Below are 25,114 nucleotides of genomic sequence, written 5' to 3'. Positions count from 1 at the left end.
GATCAGGTGGGTCAGCCGTGACACAATAGCTTTAGATTGATGTGCTTCAGCTGCTCCATCATTTTTCTGTGGGTTATATGATGTTGTTCTTTTATCAGAAAACCACTGGGAAGCTCATCCTCATACTTACTGAATTATTTCAGTGATGAGACTCCCCGCCTCCACTCTCTTCTCTTCCTCCTCAAAGTCACAGTCTTTAATTCTCCATCCTTTATATTTTCTCCAGCCTTATTGAAATTATTTGTTTTCTTTCTTCTGTCTCTCCATTTTTAAAATCCTCTCTTGTGAGCTTGAGTATGGATAGAGTGTCTTCCAGGCCATCCTACCTGAATGTGATGTACTGAAAGGACATTGACTTTGGGGTTAGACTGACCTTGTGTTGAAGCCCAACTCCACCACTTCCTTCTCATGAACTTCATTCGTGACAATATATAAAATGAACATAACAACTCTATGAGACAAAAGATAACTGCTTCAGTTAAATGAGTTATCAATTGAGGAATTTCTAACTAGGGTCAAACCACATAAGCAGTGTTGGTCTGCTCTCCTTCTTCCCTTTTTTTTTTTTTTTTTCTCTCTCATCTCTTGGTGACAAGTTGCACTTAGCTGTGCATCTGGCTGTGGTTCATCACTGCATGTAGATCCACATAACACTCCTGCAGCACATGTTGTGCGTTTCCTTATCTGGCTGTCCTTCTTCCAGGTGAGTCAGTACACCAGTGGCCTTTGCATCAGGTTCATCACGGAACCTTGAGAGGTAGTATGTGGGTTGACATTTAGTCATAAAACCACATGTTCCACCTCTTTGTACCTCTTTGTAATGGTGTCATACTTCACTAATACTGTAAAGTCTCTGAGTACCTTAGATGTATAACACAGGTCTCCCATCTGAATCATTGTTTTTTACGTGTAGTACATCATGGTGGCAGCTAATGATATTAATGCACAGTTGTATAAACAGCCTCGTGTCTAAATCTGTTTGTGAATGTGTTCATTGTGTTCATTTTACTGAAACATTTTAGGATTGAAGACTAACTAACTATAATTATGGCTATATTAGTAGCATTTGGGGTCTGACAAGCAATTGAGACAGAAGAGAAGGAATGGGGAAATGTATTCTTTAAAAAAATTTTTTTTAATGTTTATTTATCTTTGAGAGAGAGACAGAGCACAAGCAGGGGAGAGGCAGAGAGAGAGGAAATATGGAGTCCAAAGCAGACTCCAGGCTCTGAGCTGTTAGCACAAAGCCTGACATGGGGCTCAAACTCATGAGCCGTGAGACCATGACCTGAGCCAAAGTCATATGCTCAACCAACTGAGCCACCTTGGTGCCCCACATGTATTCTTTTTTTTAAGTTTATTTATTTATTATTAAAGAGAGAGAGAGAGAGAGAGAGAGAGAGAGAGAGAGAGAGAAAATGAATGACTGGGGGGAGGGGCAGAGAGAGAGGAAGAGAATCCCAGGCAAGCTCCATGCTATCAGCATGGAACCTGATGTGGGGCTTGGTCTCACAAACTGCAAGATCATGACCTGAGCTGAAACCAAGAGTCGAGTGCTTAACCAACTAATTCCCTGAAATTATTTATGTTATACAATGTTGGTATTTACTGAAATATTTAATATTTCAAAGCATGCTTTTTGGAAGAATAAGTGGAATACTGTAGTGTTGTTTTGTTTTGTTTTGTGGCTCAAATAGACCCCCCCTAACACAACCAAATGGATGTTTCTCCTGATGATGTCAGTCCCTTTGAGAAAGATTTTCTTGGTAGATCCTGATCTCTTAATCACACAGATTCCTCTCAACTAGAAAGTCAAAATATCCTGCAAGTAAAGTTCACTTTAGGGACCATTGTTACTTAATCCAAAGACAGGTGTATTTGATAGTGTGCTCCCTAGTGGCCTCATCTGATTCAGATTTACTTTGCATTTGTGAGACAGAAATTTGTGCCAGTTGCAACTTTTTATAAAAGGCTATAAAAAGTGATAGAACCCCAGACCTTAGTTTCCTTATCATTCTGTATTCTAACTATCATCACAGATCTGTTTGCTGTACCCAGTATTTATTTGCTTTTATTTCAAACTATCTTTGAAACTGGCTACAGGCAATGTAAAATTTTCCTGATTTCAGAACCACGTTCAGAGTCCTTTAGTCCCAAGAGGTTCCCTTGTGTGCTTTTAAGGGGGAGAGACTGAGAGACTTACCACTCTTTATTTTGGGAAACAGAACAACAGCCATTTGTCTCAAAATGCATTTTCATTTTTTTATTGTGCATATTTTTTCCTCTGTCCTCCTAAGCAGTTTTAGCAACCTCAAATTCAAATATGTGTTTATTAAGTTGTTTTATGTTTTTCAAAGGATTTTTTTAATATGTTTTGAATCCTAGGAATATAAGAGAGTTCTAGAAGCAACATGAGGCTGCTATTACAAGTTATCCAAGGCAACCATCCATATCTCAAAGCTTTGAGCTTTCCATCGGTTTCATAAATGCATATAATGACCTTCACCTTTATTCTTTCCAAGCCTACCATAGGGATAGCTGTGATTTTTAATTTCTGATATAATAATAGCCTTTTTATGTTTTTGCCTTTCAATTGAAATCAATTAATATATTGTTGAGAATGAACTTGTGGAATGATCTGGAAATGCTTTTTTTATAAGTTTATTTATTTATTTTGAGAGAGAGAGAGAAAGAGAGAGAGTACGTGTCTGAGCGCACATATGTGCAAGTGGGGGAGAGACAAAAAGAGAGGGAGAGAGAGAATCCCAAGCGGGCTTTGCACTGTCAGCACAGAGCCCAACATGGGGCTCAGTCTCACAGTTCATGAAATCAGGATGTGAGCTGAAGCCAAGAGTCAGATGCTTAACTGACTGAGCCACCCAGGTGCCCCTGGAAATGCTTTTAAAATTGCATGTACATGGTATGAAAGAACTATTAAACATCTGTGTGATATATTAACCTGCAGGAATTGTGCCCATGATATTGTTGCACAGAGTAGTAAAAGTGTAAGTGTCAATCATATGGGGAATTCTTGGAGCAGCCTGGTTTTTTAAAGGAAGATGTGAATTGAGCCCAAGATTGTATTCTGTCCTTTGCTTTGGGTCTGACTGCAGCTACTTTGATATAAAGGGTCTGTGTCTTTAAACCTGTTGAAGTTAGGGATAAGATAATTACCCTCTGTGGCTGAGACTTTCTTTTAAATTCAGATGGCAAACAGATTAGTTAGATGTTGAGATAATTCTCTGGAAAGCTTCAGCCTCCTGCCAAAGGTAGAATTTGGTTTAAATGATTGAGCAAACGTAGTTCCAAGGGTCCATACCCACAGCCAGGCCCCTGATCACAAGGGGAACTGCTTCCAAGGAGTGAGGCTGGGGGGAGTTCTCTGATACTTTTTATTACATTTCCTGAGGTAGAAACTTACTGACATTCGGTCATAATTCTCTTACTTGAGGCAAATTTAATGCTGATATTCAATTTTAACCTTTCTTATCTCCTCTGGGGCATTTGTGGGTAAGTCTTTCTTTAGGTCCTAGTGGAAATATTAAGCCGTGAGTACTGGTGTTCTCTCAGGACAAAGTGGAATTCCTAGCAAGAATTTTGCAAGTATTACATCTTCTTTTTCTTTGCTGCCAAGTGGAGAATTGATATTCTGGCTAAGGGGTAACATGATGTTTTAACTTGCTTAATAGCCATAATCTGTTAACCATCATTTTCTGAAGAGGAGAGAAATAATCCTTACGTAGAAGTGTTAGAGGTCTCTTGAGGGTCTCCCATAATGAATTCATGATCTCTTCCTAAAGTTTTAGGAAATGCAGTGCTTTGTAACTTCTACATGCAGACTTTTAAGACAGACAGACTTGGATTCAAATTTCAATTCTGTGACTCAATAACTTTGTGACTTTGGGCAAGTTGCTTAACCTCTCTAAGCTTATATTGCTCTCGTGGTTAAAATGGGAGAATTACTAATAGCCATCTAGTAGGACTATGGGAATCAATGATGGAGGCATAGGAGACACTAAGTCTAGTGCCTAGTAGTGATTAAGGACTCTTGAGGTCGGCCAATATCTGCCTCCTTCTCTTGTTCACATTCCTCTTTTTTCTCCTTCTCCACCAAGTATGAATCCACCTATTTTAGTAGCACACCATTATCTTTAATTTGACTGCCTGTCTCCAAATTGTTAACTTCCTGCCTCTTCGTTGGTCAACTAAGGAAAAGCAGCTTGCCAGACAGCAGTGGTGATTCTAGCTGTTTGTGCTGAAACAGACATGAACGCTGCATCGGCATGCAGTGCTGGGCTACTCCATCCCTTTCTGGGCAGATCCTTGTTGAACATCACTGTATTTAGGGTTACTGGTACTGTGCAGAAAACATCTCAAAATGACAAACTCTCACGGCAGATTTTATGAACTGACACTGGATTCAGATGAACAGGGCCTTCTTCCATCGCCATGGTAAACGTGTGTTGGTGAGTATTTAACACCGGTATGGCCTCCCTCAACAAGAACAGCCAAGCAAAGAGGAAGCAGATGCACCTTACAGAACCATTGCTTATAAATTATAGTCCCGTGTAGGATCCTGAATATTTAATCAGAGAAATCTTCTAAAAATCATATTTAAATGAAAGATCTGTTCCGAGGAGTGGCTTTGAGCCCACTTGCTTTCTTCCGTATAGTACTACATGGCATTTAAAGTTCTGTCTAGGGGCGCCTGGGTGGCTCAGTCGGTTAGGCGTCCGACTTCGGCTCAGGTCATGATCTCACGGCCTGTGGGTTCAAGCCCCGCATCGGGCTCTGTGCTGACAGCTCAGAGCCTGGAGCCTGCTTCGGATTCTGTGTCTCCCTCTCTCTCTGACCCTCCCCTGTTCATGCTCTGTCTCTCTCTGTCTCAAAAATAAATAAAACATTAAAAAAACTTAAAATAAAAAAATATAATAATAAAGTTCTGTCTAGAGGTGCCTGGGTGTCTCAGTTGGTTGAGCAACTGATTTTGGCTCAGGTCGTGATCTCATGGTCCAAAAGTTTGAGCCCCACATAGGACTCCATGCTGACGGCTGTGTTGAAGAAAAGTGGTGAGAGTAGACATCCTTGTCTTGTTCCTGATCTTAGGGAGAGGCTCTCAGTTTTTCTCCACTGAGGATGATGTTAGCTGTGGGTTTTTCATATATGGCCTTTATTATGTTGAGGTATGTTCTCTCTAAACCTACTTTACTGAGGGTGTTTATCATGAGTGGACACTGTACTTTGTCAAATGCTTTTTCTGCATCTATTGAAATCATTATATGTTTCTCATCCTTTCTCTTATTGATGTGATGTATCACATTGATTGCTCTTTGAATATTAGACCACGCTTACACCCTAGGAATCAATCCCACTTGATCGTGGTGAATGAGTTTTTTGATATATTGTTGGATTTATTTTGCTTTTATTTTGTTGAGGATTTTTGCATCTGTGTTCATCAGGCCTGTAGTTCTCTCTTTTAGTGTGCTTTTATCTAGTTTGGGTACCAGGGTAATGCTGACTTTATAGGACGAGTTTGGAAATTTTCCTTCCTCTTCTATTTTTTGGAACAGTTTGAGAAGAATAGGTATTAACTCTTCTTTAAATGTTTGGTAGAATCCACCTATGAAGCCATCTGGTCTTGGACTTTTGTTTTTTGGGAGTTTTTTGATTACTGATTCAATTTCCTTGCTGGTAATCGGTCTGTTCAAATATTCTATTTATTCCTCCTTCAGTTTTATATGTTATATGTTTCTAAGAATTTATCCATTTCTTCTAGGTTGTCCAATTTTTGGCATATGATTTTTCATAATATTCTCTTACAGTTGTTTGCATTTCTGTGGTATTGGCTGTTATTTCTCTGCTTTCATTTGTGATTTTGTTTGAGTCCTTTCTCTCTCTCTGTCTCTCTCTCTCTGTTTTTGTTTTTTTTTTTTTTGATTAGTCTGGATAGAAATTTATCAGTTTGTTGATTTTTCAAAGAACTAGCTCCTGGTTTCATTGATCTGTGCTATTGGTTTTTGTTTGTTTTTGTTTTTTAGTTCCATATCGTTTATTTCTACTCTAATCTTTATTATTTTCCTCCTTCTGCTAGTTTTGGGTATTATTTTTCTTTTTCTAGTTCCTTTAGGTATAAGGCTAGGTTGTTTATTTGAGATTTTTCTTGCTTCTTGACGTAGGCCTGTATTGCTATAAACTTCCTCTTAGAACCACTTTTGCTGCATCCCAAGATTTTGGACCATTATGTTTTCATTTTCACTTCTCTCCATGTAATTTTTGATTTCCTCTTTGATTTCTTGGTTGACCCATTCATTATTTAGCAGCATGTTACTTAATCACCATGTATTTGTGCTCTTTCCAAAACTTTTCTTTGTGGTTGATTTCTAATTTCGTATGTTGTGGTAAGAAAAGATACATGCTATGACTTTAATTTTTTTTTATTTGTTGAGAATTATTTTGTGGCTTAATATGTGATCTATTCTGGAGAATGTTCTATGTGCACTTGACAAGAATGTTTATGTGGCAGACCTTTAAACAAGAGTGCCCTCCAAGCACCCTGCCTGTCTTTATTGCTCTATAAAATGGGTGAGCCATTGTCCATTGAACAGAAAAGCCTATTTTAACCCCTTATTCTGTCTAGTAAAAAAAATTGTTGTTCGAGAGCAGCTTCCTTAATTTAGAAATGTAAATTAACTTAATATATGAAATGAGTTTTCTGATTTGATGTTCTCAGAAAAGCAAACTCCAGAGAATGAGTTTGCATATTTAGAAAGATACTCCTAGGGGTGTCTGGGTGGCTCAGTCGGTTAAGCATCCAACTTCGGTGTGGGTCATGATCTCATGGTTCATGAGTTCATGCCCCACATCGGGCTCTGTGCTGACAGCTCAGAGCCTGGAGCGTGCTTCATATTCTGTGCCTCCCTCTCTCTCAGCCCCTCCCCTGCTTGTGCTCTGTTTCTCTCTCTCTCTCAAAAATGAATAAAGATTAAAAAATCTAAAAAAAAGATACTCTTAATTTATAAAAGGAGGCTACCTTTGTTTTACCAAGAATTTACCAATCCCACTTTTGTGAGATGCCGTGTAGTCAAACATTGGCCGTTGGACCTTGAGCATTCAGTGAGTAAGAATCTCATATATACATATTCCTTTTTTTAAATCATAGAGAAGGGGTTCATTTCCTCAGTATACTCATCTGTCTCCCAAAGATGATGATATAAGCCAGATAGTGACATGAGCCATGGATGTGTTGAAGATCTCAGTATGTTATATTCTCAAGAAGATCACGTGGAAAGCTGATATTTGTTTATCTTTATGTATGAAGCTTTGAAGAGGTACAGGAGAGGTGAATAAAGGATTCTCTGAGGTCTATGGGAAAATCTTCAATGCTCACACCTTATAGCATATCTAGGTAGCAACTAATAAACAAACACAAAAAGGAGCCCTTTTTCTTATCCTTTGATAATTATCTGTGGCTATTGCTAGAAATTTATTACCCAAAATAATTCTATTGACCAAACTTTGGCCTCTATTTTATTTTTGTAAAGCTTTGCCAATATGTTATAATAATGCCTAGCTTGGAGTATTCGTAGTTTCTTAGTCAAATCAGGGTTTTGAAAGGTACAAATTTTGCCTTTGAAGTATAGACTGATTTAGTTCGTTCTTTCTTGTGACAGTGTAAGAATACAAAGAAAGTCATAAAATTATAGAATTTTTATGAAGAAACCAAAAATCATTGAGATAATATGTAAACTCTTTCAATTTTACCGCTCTCACATAATTATCTTCTTCCCTTTACTTATCCCTAGTCTTTGAGCATGAAGCAACCTCCTTCTTATCAAGACTTACCCTCCCTGTGTGTCCTCTGGCTCATGTCCTTTCCTTCCTCTGGTGCCTTCTTTCATCTGTTGTCCTATATTTTATTCCATATTTTGCTTGTATCATCAATATCTCCCTCTTCACTACCTCCTTCTTCTCAACCTAAAACCATGCTTAGATTTCCTTTCTTAAAACAAAACAAAACAAAATAAAAGTAACGACAAGGACAATACCTTGATACTTGTCCAGGCTACTCTTATTTTTTTCTCTTAACTACCAGCCTCTCTCTTGCTCTTTGCAATATACTTTGGTGTCCTCTTACTCTACTAAAATCACTGTCTAAAACTCTGCCTGTAATTTCATCTTCTAATTTATTTCTTTTTTAATCTCTTTACAGAATTTTATGTTTTCCAGAGCACCTCATTCTTGACTCTCTGATCTCTTTCTACCCCATTCTATTCTGACGTTACTCCTAGGTTCATCTTCTTAACTTTGTACGGAACAAACTACTTCTTTGATCAAAACCCATCCTTGTCTTCCCATTTGTGTAGGAAGTTAGCATTAATTTCCCACCAACCTGGATTCAAATCTTTTGACAGTTTTTTGTCACTCTTTCTTGACTTATCTCTCCTGACATATGTCTTAAAAGCAGGCGAAGAGAGTACTTCTTCCCTTTGTACATGTTAGCAGATTTCTCAGTCTTGTATAATGCCTCTCCTGGAATTCCCTCTTTTAAAATCACACCTGTCAAAACCTTATCCTTTAGTGTGGAGCTATTTCAAATGCTTTCTTCTTTTTGAAGGATTTTCTGATCCCACAAACATGATGTGTCTCTCCTTTCTTTAACCTTCTCTGATCTATTCTTTGATGTCTTATAGAATCTCTTTCTGCTTTGTATTGCAATAATTTAGCTAGTGGTTTCTATTCTTCTATTCTTACAGTGTGGTAGAGATTTTTTGAGAAAAAATACCTCTGGGGGAAAAGAGCTAGAAGGTTATTGCAGACCTACCTTTATTTTCATATCTTCTATGTAAAGAATAGTACTATTGCATTCCATGGGTGTGGGTTGGAAGGAGATAGACAGGCACTAACTTTTCCAAAATCACACACAAGAGGCAGAATTCAAAGCTACCCAGGCCTGGATGAGCAATGGGAGAGAGTTGTAATTCATACCCAGAGACACTAGCTGTACCTGGAGGAAGGCTACCCAAGAGGAACTGGGGTCTTCAGTAGAGGCTGTACTAGGAGGGAGGGAGCCAGGGAATAAATACGAAATTTCTTCCATTTTGCATTTCCATCTGCTGCTGGTATTTCCTGACGTCTAAACCCAGTAGAAGCCAGAGTGCTAGGGAGCTTGTTGAGTCAGTCTCTTGGAGTTTAGAGTGGTGTGTAGAAGGGTATAGCCTGAATCTGAATGGACAGATGGATAATTTCCAGTTTAATAATGGAACTTACAGATAATCTATCTTATCAGTATTGGGCTCAGATGGAATCATAGGGCATTACTTTGCCAATGGCTAAGCAAATAAAACTTTGCATTGGCCTTCTAGGGCCAGAATCAATTATGAAGCTGACAGTAAGCAGACAGGATGGCTGCAGCTAATTCTTGGATCTTATTTTAGGCATTGGTGAAATATGTTATGAGCGGTGAATAGCATCTACTAAAAAGACAATAATTTCCCATTATGATGGGGTGCGACAGATATTTCCATTTGGGGTAGAGTGAAATCATGTACTTGCTTATTGGAAAAAGACTTAGGAAAGAAATCACCACAGCGGTGTTGTCTTGGAGAGACTGTCAGTCTGGAGTTTGCCAGAGGAAATGGAAAGCATGAAGGGTCCCCAGGAAACAAAGTGCTTTTACACTGAGCATAACCAGAGAAGGTTACTTTGTAGGCCAAATTAAGATGTATAATTTAGTGTGTGGAGCCTGCAGAGCTGCTGTATTTTAGTCAAAGCAGAGCGAGCCAATGCTGCTTGAAATAGTCCTGTGAACTCAGCATGGAATTATAGTGCTGGTGTATCTAACCACACTCCACATTGCTTTCCTTGTTATTTTGCTTTTTTTTTCTCCCAAGACATATAGTTGGGTTTTTTTCCCCCTGGTTTCTCAGATGGAAAATATGCGTGATGATTCAGCACGGCCCTCTGATTTGCTAATGGGTTATTGCACAGAAGTGTTTGCCCTGCTCTGAAGCCTGCCTTTGCCATGGTGCCTGGGAGATTGCTGAGGTTGAAGCTCCTTTACTCAGGGTATACTTTCTTTTTCTTCAAAGAGGAGTTTTGTGGTTTCGCGGCTAGCTAGTAGGTGTCACCAGATAATATTTTGAGTTAGTGAATCGTAAACTTAGAGACTAAATGTCTCATTTCACAAAGGAAAGAAGAAAATACTTGAGGGGTATTTATCCACATACAGCACTGTCAGGGATGCTAAGCTGATGGCTGAATCCTGACAGTCTTTTCTTTGGTTGAGAGATCCTGGGGAAAAGTATGGATAGTTATTCTGTGCTCCAGAGACAGCCCTGTAAATGTTCATTAACAATAGTGGAGGATGTGCATAACAATTTTGATAAAAGTAATTTCAGGGGCACCTGGGTGGCTCAGTCGGTTAAGCGTCCGACTTGGGCTCAGGTCATGATCTCGTGGTCCGTGAGTTCAAGCCCCGCGTCAGGCTCTGTGCTGACAGCTCGGAGCCTGGAGCCTGTTTCGGATTCTGTGTCTCCCTCTCTCTCTCTCTGACCCTCCCCCGTTCATGCTCTGTCTCTCTCTGTATCAAAAATAAATAAAACATTAAAAAAAATTAAAAAAAATAATTTCAAACTGCAGAAGAGAATGGGGAAATAAGAGTGTCTGAAAATGTGTGTATTCTTTGCAATAATCTATCTTAAATTATTTAGATTTTGGATATCCAAAATTGTAGCAAAGCTAATTCTGAAACTCACTTTCTAATATGAAATAATCTTTTTTTTTCTTCCATAAATTTCCTCTAAGATGCCCTGTGGATGCTAAATTCAGGCAAGTTAGATTGTCTTTGTGCCACTGATGTATCAATACCTGTGCTCTTGTGCATTCACAGGAGAACCTTGTCCTTTTCAAGCAACTCCACGTTATAATTAAAACAATTCACTTCTCAATCCCTACCTTTCATTGCAGAAATGTCTTTTGTTTCATTTTTTTTTGTTAAATGGTAAGGCCTAGAGAGAGAGGTACTACGAGTACCACCCCTATTTGCTTACATGATCATTGGAAACTCAGAAATTATGAACCGATAGCATGAAGAAGCCCCCTTGCACCTGGATTTGGACCCACAGAACCTGGTAGAAGAGTATTTTATCTTGGAAACAAGGTACAACTTTACAACATTGTTTTAAAGTTTAGAATTCCAAGAATGGGATGCTTTTCTTTTATAGTTGGTAGGGACTTACTTTGCTATGTATCCTGCCACAAGCCACATGACCAATGTTGCAGATCTACAACCCCAAAGTCACCCCTTTTATCTTCTACACTGTATCACCTGATCTTTAGTTGAAAGGTTCATCATAGTACAACACCATGGCTATGACTTTCACTGTTTTTGCCCTTTCCTCTGCAAAAGAAAATGTAGCAATAGAGGGAAAATGCAACAGGTCTTTAAGAAGAGATGATACATGAGAATGAAGCGAAGAATTTAAAGATGTAACTGGGTATGTGACTCCTGTTATTGTCAAGGAAGGGAGGAAGAAAGGCTTGCTTATGTTATGGAAGCTGTCTGGTGTAATCTAACACTAGTGTCTGAGACATGGGTTCTGGTCTCAGTTTGGCAACACTGATTGAAAGATGTTAGAGCTAGGGTTTACAGACCTATAATAAAAGCATAGTAAGAAGTTAAATCACTGAATCTTAATTTCTGTCGCTACAAAATATGGAGAATTATCTTACCACCCAATCTTTTTCAGCTTTGCGTAGTCTTGTTTCCCTCCATTTAGCCCTTAAATAGCTGTGTTTCCAGTACTCTGTTCTACAACCTTTGTTTTTGTTTTGTTTGTTTTTGTTTTTGTTTTGGTCTGTCTAAAACTGTGTAGTTTTCTTGAGTAAATTTCATCCAAGCCAGTGACCTTAAGTGCATACCATACAGGTTATGACAATCTTTGTTTTTTAATTTATTTTTTATTAAGTTCTTTAAAGTTTATTTATTTTGAGACAGAGACAGCATAGTGGGGGAAGGGCAGAGATAGAGCGGGGGAGAGAGAGAGAGAATCCCAAGCAGGCTCCGCACTGTCAGCACAGAGCCTGATGCGGGGCTTGAACTCATGAAACCATGAGATCATGACCTGAGCCGAAACTGAGAGTCAGACACTCAACTGCCTGAGCCACCCAGGCACCCTGACAATCTTTTGTTTTTTAGTGGTGTGTGTAGACCATTTACATTTAATGTTAATTGTTGATACGTTTAGATTTAGGTTTACCCAGGCACCCTGACAATCTTTTTTTTTTTAATGGTGTGTGTAGACCATTGACATTTAATGTTAATTGTTGATATGTTTAAATTTAGGTTTACCATTTTATTATTTACTTATGTTTGTTGCCTCTTTTTTGGTTCCTGTCTTTTGTTTCCCCTTTCTGGTTTTCTTTTGAGTTATTTGAATGTTTTTTTGTTATTCCATTTTAATATATCAATTGTATTTTTCATTATATCTCTTTTAGTGGTTGCTCTAGGGACTAAATATGCATGCCTAACTCTTCACAGTGTAGTCAGAATTAAATTACCATTATACTTTACCGCATCTCCTTAATGTTGTAGCTGTCTCGTGTATTATATGTACATATATTGCAACCCCACTGAAAATGTAATATTTTTTGTTTTCAACTGTTAAACATTGTTTAAAGAACTCAAGAGAGGAATAATACTATATTTACACAGATATTACTATTTCTGTTGCCTTTTCTTCTTTCTTGATGTTACAAGTTTCTTACTTTTTTCATTCTCTCTGAAAAGCTTCCTTTAGCAATTCTTTTAGAGCAGGTCTGCTGGCAACTAACTCTATCTTTGTCTGAGAATGTCTTTATTTCACTATCATTTTTGAGGACTATTTTAGCTGTATATAAAATTCTGGCTTAACACATCTTTTCTTTTAGCACTTTGAAATGGTGTTCCACTTTCCCTTTCTCTGAGTACTCTCAGTCCTCCTGGCACTTGTGGGTTGACCAGATGTGTGCATTTTTTTTAACCTTCATTTTTATCACTCTTTATCTGTCTTCCTCAAGGAGGTTCTGTTACAAAACTCTTTTCTCCTTTCTCTCTTCTGCCACTCAAAATGTACTTTTCTGTAGTTTTTTCTTATTTAGAACTAGTTATAAAGTATCTGAGGAAAATAATTCCCAAAGGATATCAATGATGAATAAGTGGTTACTGTGTTACCCTTTCCCAGGGGGAATGTCGTTTAGCCACGGAAGTCTTGAAGACTAGGAAATGCTTGTTTTGTTGTATTACAATGTGAAGTGTTGTAATACAGAATTCTAAGCTCCATATTTCTTGGTCTGGGGGAGAGGAGGACGTTAGCCACAAAGACATTCCTGGTATTCCTCAGATCTCCGGAGAGAACAGCTACCTTCACTGCTTATGTGACTTTTCAGCTCCATTTTTTGGTAAAGACATGGAAAGTCCATACAAGGCCAGCAGTAGCATATAGATATTTGCTTTTTGTCTGTCCTTCCATTTGGCCTTAAATGGGCAAGAAGTTGGGAAAATGACAAACAGTCTTGATTAAGACCCCTGAATTAATTAAATTTCAAACTTAAAAATTTTCGCTTTTAACTGTTTTGGCAAAGATATGTGAGTTGTATTCAGGAAAGACTCCAAATTTGTGGCCTAATACCTTTCCCTTATACTGGTTTAAGTGAAATAGATAATTAATCTCAAATGTTAACAAGTACTTTTTGGAGATAAAAAACGTTGACTCATTTTTGCAAATATTGCAAACACAAGTTCTTAAAATGTCTATGTTTTCTAAGGATCTCAAAGTCCCTTTTCTGTGGGATTTCTGGGAGGTCAATTAGCTGTGTTTAATAGAAAAACACAAACTGAAGCCTAGAGAAGTTGACAGACCTGCTCTAGGGTATATTGTGATTTCCCTTGTGGGGAAAAGGAACTTTTGTCTTAGGGCTGAAATTAGAGCGCTCTCCCAACCCTCGGCTGTAGAAAAACTCTGGTCCAGGGTGGGATGGGAGTGGGGAAGAGGTTGCAGTCAGCTTTCTGGCTGGTGTGAGTTGAGTTGGTTGAGGCCAGCCAGAGAGGAAGGGTAGGTCATGACTATGCTTTGATTGATGTTGGCTTGTGATTTATACAGTCTGTTACACAAGCTGTTTTCTTCCCCTGTTCTTCTACCAGGCAGTCTTGTTGCTGGAGATGATTGTCAGCTGCTTTCCCTGCCTAGCCACCATCACATGCCCTACCACCGGAGCCTGGGAAGCCTGACCACAGACCAGCATCTCCAAGGCATGAATAATTAGGTAGGCATAATGGAAGGCACTCACTGCACCCTCCAATTGCGTAAGCCCATTACTGAAGTCTGCTACATCAGCTTCTATCTTCCAAGGGGGGAAGTCAGAGGATTTTCATACAAGGGCACTGTAACTCTAGACAGATCCAATAAAGGGTTTCATAACTGCTACCAAGTCAGGGAGGGGTCAGACGTCATCAGCCTCAGCCTGCAGCCGAATGAACATCCAGGCGACATATTTTTCAAGCAAACTCCCACAAAAGACATTTTAACTGAGCTGTACAAACTCACAGCAGAGAGGGAGAGACTTCTGGCCAATCTGCTGAGCTCAGACCACATCCTGGGGATTACGATGGGGAGCCAGGAGGGGAAACTACCGGAGCTGTCCGTGAGCCTGGCCCCTGAGGACGACTGTTTCCAGAGTGCTGGTGACTGGCCGGGTGAGCCCCCCGTGGGCTGTCTCAATAAGAGGAGCGCCCATGGGAACAAAAAGCCCCGGAGGTTTGGTGGAAGGAGAGGAAGCTTTCAGGTGCTTCCACAGAAGAGGACCAGAAGAAAAGGGCGTGGGGGCCAGGAATCGGCTCCTCAGATGGGGAAGGACCAAATCTGTTCCAGTAACTCCCTTCCTATTTCTCGAACAAGGCGTAATCTTTGGCTTCTAGAGGAGAAAGGCAACTTGCTCCCAAGTGGGGCGTTCACGTCTACCGTACAGTGGAGAGGGAGCTGTCCCCCAGAGATCCCCAGTGTACTGGATGCCAGTGGGAGCTTCAGGAAGACTTCTGAGGGCACTGGGTTTGGAAGAGGAGGGCTGCCCCCTGACTGCAGCTCCACAGAGCCAGGAGATGATAGTGGTGCTAGAGTGCCAAAGAGGGGCCCACGCAGGCTGGCGCACCAGCAAACAGATTTGTCTGAACGTCGTGAGGACCCTGAGCAACATCCAGAGGCAGAAAAGGGCCGGAGGGAGAAGTCTGGTGAGCGTACATGCGGGAAGAAGCCTATTTCCAAAGTGGTGGCCAAAGTCCAGGACCTGTCCACTCAGGTGCAAAGAGTAGTTAAAACACATCTTGAGAGTGAGGAAAGCGTTGCCATTTGCCCAGCAGCCCAAGCTGAGTTTATACCCAGAGCGGACTTGTTCACCCTCCCTGGAGCCGAGGCCGGGCCTCAGGGTGGCAGGTGGCCGGGCACGGAGCAGCACGGAGACAGGTCATTGCAGGCATCGGACAGGGAACGTATCCCAGCCAGCGCCGAGGGGGCTGTGAACAAGGTCCTGCTGAAGGTGATAGAGAGTGAAAAGGTAGATGAAGCCACCGAGGGGAAAAGGCTGGGCTTCCCCCTGAGCATGCCAGCCACCCACACCCTCCCAGAAACCAGAAGCAAGAGGAAAGCTAGGATGCCTCTGAAGGGTCACAAAACCTTGTTTCTGGATCCGCCCCCCAGTGTAGGCCCTGACTGGTCACAACCTGGAGGCGATGAGAAGAGACCGTCCCCCCCAGCCCTGGCAGCCCTCAGCATGCCGCTGAATAATTCATCCTCTCAGTCCTGTGCATACACACGGATGTCACCTGTTCCCTCGCCTCCTTCTCCAAGGCTTCCCAGCCCTCGGCAGCATCACAGGGTCCTCCAGCTCCCTCCGCTGCCTGGTGAGAGGGAAGCGGCTCCCGATGACTCTCCTGGCAGAAAGAGCAGTACTTTCTCTGGGTCCTCCTCTGCTGACACCTTGGAGCCACCAACCTCTGCAAAGGTCACGGAGACCAAAGGAGCCAGCTCGACCTCCCTTGGAGCAGGCCAACCTCGCTTGGCATCTGGGGAACTTTTGGAAAAGAGCTTGGGGCCCAGAAAGACCACAGCTCGGCCCCAGTACCAGTCACCTCCAGGTAAGTCCCCGTGTGAGATACTTTGCATCTGTTCTTGGGCGGCTCACAAACTGTAATCTGCTCATGCTCTTTAGAGCCTGGCTACTTAACCAGGTCTGTGAGTTCACGTTGAGGCAAGAGAAGCGGGAGTGACCTAGGAGAGTGTGGAGACGGTGTAGATGGTGCTGACTTACAAGGTCAGGGGTCTAAGTGGCTCCCAGGAGCAATACTTTGTAAACATTTTTGAAAAATATTTTGGCATATTCTAAAGCTGCCTCCATGGTTGCTTACCTCAGGACTCTCAAAGGAAACAGGGACTAGCAGAAAGAAGTAGCGACTTGTCTCTGCCTTTGATGCCTCCGCTGGGTAATTGGCCCCTTGACCTAAATTCTGCTGTTCATGCTGCTGGAGTAGCTCGGGTTTGTTGGGATTCCCTAAGCAGAAGGGGGAAAGCGCGACATGTCTGTTGTTACAGGTTTTTCGTTTTTGTTTTTTAATAATCAGTTTTATAAGCATCATTACTTTATGACAAAGACTTTCTTTTTGGGCTAGAAGAGGGATGAATTCAGTCTCTCCTGTTGAAGAAACTTGGTTCTGATTTTCTTTCTTTGTTTCCTTTAACTCTTCATTTCCCAAATGGGTATGAAGTAATGTGTATTCTATTTTACTTATGGCCTATTTTACTGTTATGTTTTACTTGTGGGTCCTAAAGAGCTAATCTGGCTTATGTGTTTAATGTGATTTAAAATTTTACATGAAAATAATTTTAAGGGTTCTATAAAGCAGATTCAATAAGACTGAAAAAGACAGTGTATAAAAAGCGCCTCTCCAGTATTCCTTACATTTATTTGTCCAGGCCAACGTGGCCAGGGGCTCAGGGTTTCATATGCCGCTGTGCAGGTGACGGAGTCTTTTCGAGGGGGGGTCCTCCCACAGCATGTGGTCATTGCTTTGTCCGGGGAATGGGTCGTAATACGATATACGGTCTCTTCGAGGTTAGAGAAAACCTCATGCACAATTTTTGAGATAAAAATGTCCATCTAGGAAAGAGGAATTTCAACAGCTTTCTGTTTGTCTGACTCTTGACGTTTTAAAAATTTCTCTAAGTCATTGATCCAGGCGTGGTTCTTTATGAACATGGGGTAAATGCGTTTGATCTTGTGTCTGTGATATATTGATCTTATTTTGAGAAGACTCGTTGCTTTCGTGACATAACTAATATGCTTCACCAGGAAAGCCATATAGAATTACAGATTTTATATCATGTATCATAGAACCCTAATGATGAGAATTCTCTCTCTGTACGGATGCTGGAGCCTTTGAAATTCTTGGAAAGGGAAGTCTGTGCAGTTATTAGATGAGTGACTTCTGGAGGCTTGGGTGTGAAATAGCTGCTTCGACTCTAAAGGTTCTTTTCAAGAAATCACACCAAATTCTAGGATTGTGTGCGTCCCTCATCCAGAAACTGGGCATATTTAACGTTGAGCTTCAGTAAATCTTTTTTTCCTGATTAAGAATTACCCTTTTATTTTGTTGCCGACTTTCTGTATGAAAAATATTATAACAGCTCTGTTGTGTCTGTGTCAAGGCAGGCACACGGTTTCTATGGTGACTGACCATAAACCCACTGAGGGGTAAGTTCAGTGGGTGGTCACACTTTCCCTTGGCCTCTCTATACAATTGCTCAGAACCATATCCTTTACTTTGGCCCCAGCCTTCCATAGCACTTTAAGAGCCAGTCCTTAGAATCATTACAATGTTCTTTTAACCTTATAAAAGAAGGAATTGGAAAGAAGGAGGATAGGAGTGGGAGAGACTTCCCATACCGGGAAGTCACCGGTATGGGTGACTTCCCTTCTGCTGGGACCTTCCTCTGAGGCCTCCAAATATTGTCTCTTGCTGTCATCCCTGGGAGGGAGTTCTTCAGATAGTGGGTCTTTGATTTATATCCTATGGTCCTGTGACCTTCTCCCTCGAATTCCCCTTTTATGTGGTCATGAGTTCTCTTTATATTCTGGGTCCTTCAGTGACTTTCGGCTGCCCATGGGTCCATATATGGGAGAATTTTCCTGCTTCCAGCTGCCTTTCACTTTATTTCCCCTGTCACTCTTTCCCAGCAGAGGCCTCAGACAGTCCCCAGCAGCCCTGATGGTGGGTGGAGGGGGCAAGGGGGCGTAATTCATTTACTATCACTGCACCGTGGCCCTTTATCTGAGTCGAACTCCCACCTGTCTCCCATGTTAGCTATTAACCAGGTTGAGTTTATGGTCTGTGGACATTTATTTCCTGTGGAAATCACATCTAGGTATTTTATTGAAGTGATGTGATTAAGATTATTGAAAGCTCTCATTAACTGCTCAAGTAAGAGATTAAGTCTGGCAAAAGTAATCAGATCTGTTTCCAGTTGGAGGACTCTTTAGTGTTATGGGCATGTAGTAATTCTCAGAAAAGAGTGAAATCTGCTTCTCCTTCTCACAGGACTAAGAGTTAAAGCCAGTATTACCATCCACAGAGGAAATAGCATGAAGGCGTCACAAAGGCTACTGGTCCACCTCCTATTTGCTTTGCAGTTTTCTTAATTCTTCATTCCAAGGGCTATACACAGGGATTTCTTGTCTGGTGGTGATATGATCAAATAGAGAATATACTAACAATGAACGGTGGCCAGATTTGTCTTCTTATGCCCTCCCCTCAACAGACACATTGCCTTCTCCCCACTCTCCCTTTGGGATTGGTTTTATAGTATTTTATTTTGGGATGGAAACTGCTGCCGAGTGTTCCCAAGCCTTTGTGGAATGGGGTATTTTCTCAAACCTAGAGGGACTCGAGTGGTGCTAACCTACACAGTGGTATCCTTGAGGCTGGGATTCATTTCTGTTTTGATGGCTTTCTTTCTACCTTTGATCTGAAATAGACCCTTTTTAATGCCAGAAGAATCACATGGAATTTGGCTCACCACACTTAGGAAAACGCCCCGGGTTTCTGTGTGCTCCTGGCAACCTCATGATCTTTGTCCCCTGATTGAAGTCACTGAGGCGGTGGTAGAAGTAGATGCCCCAGGCGTAGTTCTGCTTGAAATTGTGAGTCACTTGATCGATTCTGGGGCCCATCAAAAGACATAGTTCATGTCAACTGATTAGGAGTTGAGAAGAACACTTGGAATAGTTGTTTTGATATCTGATGCTACTTTCAAAACTTCTGTCTCTGTAAGTGTTTTTTACAAGGAGTGGATAGAAAGAAATTCTTCCACAATAATACTAAGGTTTGTTACAGTTCCAGTAAAAACGTAAAGGCACTTCATAACATTAATGGGCATATGCAACCATTTAAGATCACTGCAGAAAGCATATAGTGCACAGAAAGTTATCTGTAATTCATGTTAAGAGAGCAAATAAGATTCAGAAATTACATATATCATATCATATCCGTATAAAACAAATATAAGAATTAAACAAGAAACACATTGCTATATACTTTTAAGAAAGTAAGGGGGTGGCGTTTGAAACTATAGGTAACTTTGACCTAGCAACCCTACATTTTGGAATTTGGTTTACATAAATAGATGCACTAGTAAACATAGATGCATAAGGGTGTTTACCGTAGCATTGTTTGTGGTGGCAAAAATAGCTGGAAAAATTTGAATGTCCATCAGTAGAGAAATGGGTAAATAAATTCTAGTACATTTCTACTGTATAGTATTATGAGGCTGTTCAAAGTGTTGAACTAGATCTGTATCTATCTAGCAAGTTGCAAGGTAATGTGTAGCATGCTTGCAGTTTTTGTAAAGGCAAGTATCACCCCTCTCCACATATGAGTGAATACATGTTTGGTATGAGCTTGAATATCATGGAGACGGGTGTAGAAAAAGATTGACCAGGCTATTCACATTCTTTATCTGGGGGAAAAGCATGGTGAAGGTGGGGAATGAGGTAAAGGGGAAGGATCCAGAAGCATTGGGGAAGAGAATAAATTCTTTTCTTTTCTTTTAATTTTTTTGTTTTTTAACGTTTATTTATTTTTGAGAGACAGAGAAAGACAGAGCACGGGCCAGGGAGGGCCAGAGAGAGAGGGATACACAGAATCTGAAGCAGGCTCCAGGCTCTCAGCTATCAGCACAGAGCCCAATGTGGGGCTTTAACCCACCAACCATGAGATCATGACCCGAGCTGAAGTCAGGCACTTAACCGACTGAACCACCCAGGCGCCCCATGTAACTTTTCTTTATATATTTTTACATTACATCACTGGTTACAGTAGATGTATCACTTTTATGGCTTTTAAAGAGTGATTGAAATACTTTTAAAATGGTTGTCTTTTATTTATTGAAGTATGGTGGACATATATGTTATATTAGTTTCAGGTGTACAACATAGTGATTAGAAGTTCTAGACATTACGCAATACTCAGCAGTGTAAGTACAGTTACCGTCTGCTGCCATACAACATTATTATAATATTATTGACTATATTCCTTATGCTGTACTTTTTATCCTCATGATTTACATATTTTATAACTTTAAGTTTGTGCCTCTTAATCCCCTTCCCCTATTTCATCATATACCTTCTCCTTTTACACAGTGATTTAACTACCTTCTAAAGAGGTGGCTCAGTCGGTTAAGCATCTGGCTGTGGCTCAGATAATCTCACGGTTCATGAGTTCGAGCCCTGCATTGGGCTCTCTGCTGTAATCACAGAGCTGGCTTCAGATCCTCTGAAGCCCCTCTCTGCCCCTCTTTCTCTCTCTGCCCCTCCCTCTCTCTCTGCCCCTCCCCTGCTAATGCTCTCTCTCTCTTTCTCTCAAAAATAATACTAAAAAAATTTTAACTACCTTTTAAAGAGAGAACAAATGCACCTAGCATGATTACATATGTGTGTAGTAGGATTATAACTAAAGTACCCTTTCCCGTATTTTCCCCATATCCTTTAATAGGGCGAGAAGCTCAGCACTGAGATTACTTTGCTGCTCAGGGAAATGCAGTTTGCTAGTGAGCTGGGAAAGCTGTGCCCACAGAGGACTAGTCAGGCAGGGAGGATTAGGACGGGATGGAGCATTATCCAGAAACTAAGAGAAGAAGGAACTTTATAAAGCCTCCTGCTAGAAAAGGTCCTGATAGGGAATAGATACCCCCGGGCCTGAGGTTGCAAGCAAGGGAAGCAGTGGTCACTGGAACCCAGAGAGGGGAGCTTCACAGAGGGGATCACATGGCAGCAGCAGTGGCCTCTGGTAGAGGCACCTTGCAGAGAGGAAGTTGTGGAAATGAATATCCTGGCCATTCTCTCCTTTGATCTTCTGCATGGCCACCTCTAATTGAATCAGCCAGAAGGCAGAGTGTAAGGGAGCCGATGGATGTGGTCTGCAAGGTCAGCCTTCCAGGGCTAGGAGCAGGTGGAGAAGGGCAGAGAGTGGATCTGGAGGGGCAAAAGGAAGACAAGATGATGCAGATAGGTGAAGACCAAGAAATGCAGGAAGACAGAATGGTATTTTAAATGAGCAACACGGTAATGAAGGCTGTATGGTGGATGTTTTGGTACAAAGCAGCGGTTATCTTGGTAATAAATGATAATTGCACCTTTCATTTCTTTGTCATATGACCTTCATACCTCTAAATTTAAGTACGTTGACTGTTTTATTGTGAAAAATTCAAAAATAGAGGAAGTAAAAGAATTAGAAGATCTTGTGATACAGGTTTCAGTCCATGGATTTAGAAAAACTTATCTGTTTTTTAAAAACGAAGCTCTCATACTTAACAATGATTGATATCACATTGTGTTTGCTTGCTTTTTGTGAAAAGCACAAAAAGAATTTAAAAATATCTGTCTTAATTATTGCAAATTAAGAATAGCTCATTAGCATATGAAATATGAAGTAGATTTTCTACCAATGAACAATTTGTATTTTGAAGTGAATTTCCATGTAAAATAAATGATGGGTGTTTCTCTCATTCAAATCCTGTTTTTCAAAAGACAGGATGTTTCAGAAGCCAGGACCAGGACCAAGATTTAATGTTTTAAAATCCTGAGCCAGCTCTATGTATGTGAATTTTTCCCAGATTAATATCCAATTGTGTTTTGAGGATAGCACCTTCTATTGAATTGTTTTTCACCTGTTTCTTTTCTATTCATGGATTTGGAGCACAAGATTTAAGGCCAGGGTGGCAGTCTGCAGTCCCCAGCCACACACATCCATCTAATGTAATTCTAAAGACACGTAGAAATGACAGAATTAGTTCTGTGATTAGAAGTAAGAGCCATGAAAAATCTAAAAGAGAAAACCATTTTTTAGAATAGATACTTTTTTTTTTTGTCACATAATTCAACCATTCAGCTTCATAGCATTATTGGTTAGGACATTAAAAAAACAACAACAAGCTTTTAAGGTGGTAATTGTATCAAAAGCGTTTTATCAAATTGATAAAGCAAAGTACTGAATTTCAAAGGTGTCTGTTTTGTTTTATTCCTCATGGACTCTTCTGGGAGAGATTCCTTTCTGAAAACAGTAGACACCTCCTGGGCCTACTTTCTTCCTCTTGGTAACTCCATCAGGTAAATGATTGCTACTGCCTACTTTACTTTATCTTCTTTCTGATCACTTACAAGAACAGTGACTCCCATTAGATAGTTCTTAAATACTGATGCAACCATATTACTTAGTAAATTTTTGTGGCCTCTGGGCTGTGATATTAGGCCATACCATCCTCCTAGAGTTTCTCTGTGTGCCCTGGTAGCTCAGCCTCCTGCTGTGGCATGTTCTGGAGTTTCTTCACTCTTAACAGGAGGCTCTTCAAGCTTTTCCCACAGTCATGGATTGTTCCAGTATGTGGACCCAGATGCTTTCTATATGCCCCAGAGCCTTACAGGAAAGAACTGGAAAGTAGGTTAGAATTGGGATTCACACATGTATAGGATATAGAGGGACTGTGGGGTCCTTAAAGGATATTGAGCAATAGAGAAGAACAACAGACAGTGGAAGGAGAAGAAGCATCATGAGAGAATAAGTCTGGGCCCAAACTGTGTGCATAGACGTTTCCTCCTCTTCCTACAAACGCCCCCATACACCAGGGGGAAGGGGCTCTGGCATGAAGGGGAGGAGTAACTTTGTCATGAGAAGCCCAGCAGTCTTGCAGTGAGTGTGGAGGAGCTGTTCAAGAGAGGCAGGAACTTTCCTGCTGAGCCAGCTTCAATAGTCTGGAAGAGGTTGTTAGAAACCCAAGGGCAGAGAGTGACAGAGCCACAGAGCAGAGGGTGGCAGGAGCGGCCAGGCCCTTGAGCACGGAGACCTTGTGAGACCAGCGGAGGGCATAGCTGATGAGGAAGAGCCTGAGGAAAGACTGGATTTCACACTAAGCAAGTGAGTGGGGGCTTTTGACACTGAGGTTCAGATTTTCGTGACTCACGTGACATAGTTTTATCCACGATGAGGCAGTAAGTTGGATCATCTGGGTTTCATGTATGTTCCCTAAAATGTTATGATACATGTTTTTTGCTTGTTTGTTTTAAATCCAAGTTAAAGTTTTGAAGTTGAATTTTGCACTTGGAGGGAGAACCCAAAAATAATCCTGTGGTTGATTAAAGCTGTTGTTTTCCAAGTTAGCCCAGAGGAATTGCGGAGAGAGTAAATAACATGTACAGCTTGAGCATGAGCATAGTCTCTCTAGGATTCAGACATAGGTCTAGGCATGCCTGGGTAATTAGATGGTTAGAGCTGTCAAGAGGCTTTAGCTTGAGTGCTCAGAGGACGGTCACAGGGCAGGGCTCATCCTAAGGAAAGCAAGATTTGAGGCAGATGAGCAAGATACCCGCCTCAGGGGGTGGGGCAACACCAAAAATAGCATAACGTAAGTCCTGTAGATTCTCTGCTGACCCAGCCCCCTGGACTCATGCCTGGGTTGTAGGGAGAGAGGGAACTACAAGAAAAAAGCACTGTGAAAATTGAAAGGGAAAGTTTACTAAAATTACCTTAAGATGTTAAAGGCAGGCTCTACACAAAAGAGTGTAACAAACTTGTGGATGAAGGGTCCCTACTCCAGGTGCTGTTGGAGCATGCACAGCATGACAGGGAACAACAACAACAACAACAAAAAGGCCTCCTCAAGGACAGGAAAGGTGTCACATTCATCATTATTTACCTGGAATCAGGTTCAATAACTGACACATGGAATGGATTCAATGAATGTTTTTGTTGAAAGAAAAAGGAAGAGTGAGTTAGAGCTGGTGAATGATGAGAAAACATGATTTGCAAACTGGTAACAGGGGCAAATTTGTCCCATTTGTCTTATGCTAAACAGAATGGAAATGGTTTCATACCATATTAGGTGATTGCTATCATAGTATTTTGGTGGATGATGCTTTATTTTTAAAGCAACATTAAAACTATTAATCTCTGCATAGATTTAGGAATCAGAACATACCCAGAGGATGGGAATGAAATTAAATTTGTGAAACACTTCACAAAGTGAAGTGAAGTTTTTGTGAACAAAAAACCTCTTAATTGGAGTAACTTTACAACATGATTGATTTTACTGGAACAGACCTTTTTTAAATATTAAAATGAGACTTACTTTACTCTCAAAGCCAGTTTACTGAAGGATAGTCAAGTGATTCAATTTGAAATGGAAACCAGAGATGGCTTACGGTTTCATGTATTTTGCTGGTCACAGATTAACCATGTTGTGTTATGCGTGAACAAAGACCAGCACATTTTCACCAGGGTACACTTTACCACCCAACATGCTGGTGAGATAGAAGGCTGGGCATGTTCTCATAACTCTTCTAAGCTGTGATTCATGGGGTCCCTAAATGGCCCACTTGCCGGGTGCTTGACACCCACCATTGAAGTTTGCCTTCTGTGCGAAAGAAAGCACTGTTGCTAGAATGGTTGTGTATTATGCCAATATAATTTGAGGCTGCGTGATTGATTTCCAAAAGCTACACACAAAACTAAGTCATATCAGTTTGTCCATAAGGCTCCTGT

General features: G+C 40.8%; 1 protein-coding gene across 14 annotated transcripts in view; it reads left to right on the top strand.

The window, feature by feature from the left end:
* FMN1 (formin 1) overlaps positions 1-25,114 on the top strand; it is a 432,271-nt gene that overhangs the window by 20,075 nt on the left and 387,082 nt on the right. For 11 of the 14 annotated variants that reach the window (XM_042942497.1, XM_042942498.1, XM_042942500.1 and 8 more), the window contains one exon: positions 14,180-16,165. In XM_042942497.1, the coding sequence (XP_042798431.1) occupies positions 14,311-16,165 (1,855 nt within the window). In that variant the 5' untranslated portion in view covers positions 14,180-14,310. Of the gene's footprint in view, positions 1-14,179; positions 16,166-16,440; positions 16,520-25,114 lie in introns of those variants that run through there. The other 3 variants (XM_042942504.1, XM_042942503.1, XM_042942512.1) reach the window with 2 other exon arrangements.

This window comes from Panthera leo, chromosome B3 (assembly GCF_018350215.1).
Source record: "Panthera leo isolate Ple1 chromosome B3, P.leo_Ple1_pat1.1, whole genome shotgun sequence".
NCBI lineage: Eukaryota > Metazoa > Chordata > Mammalia > Carnivora > Felidae > Panthera > Panthera leo.
Note: the sequence above shows the minus strand (reverse complement) of the source record. Positions and strands in the feature narration are given on the sequence as shown.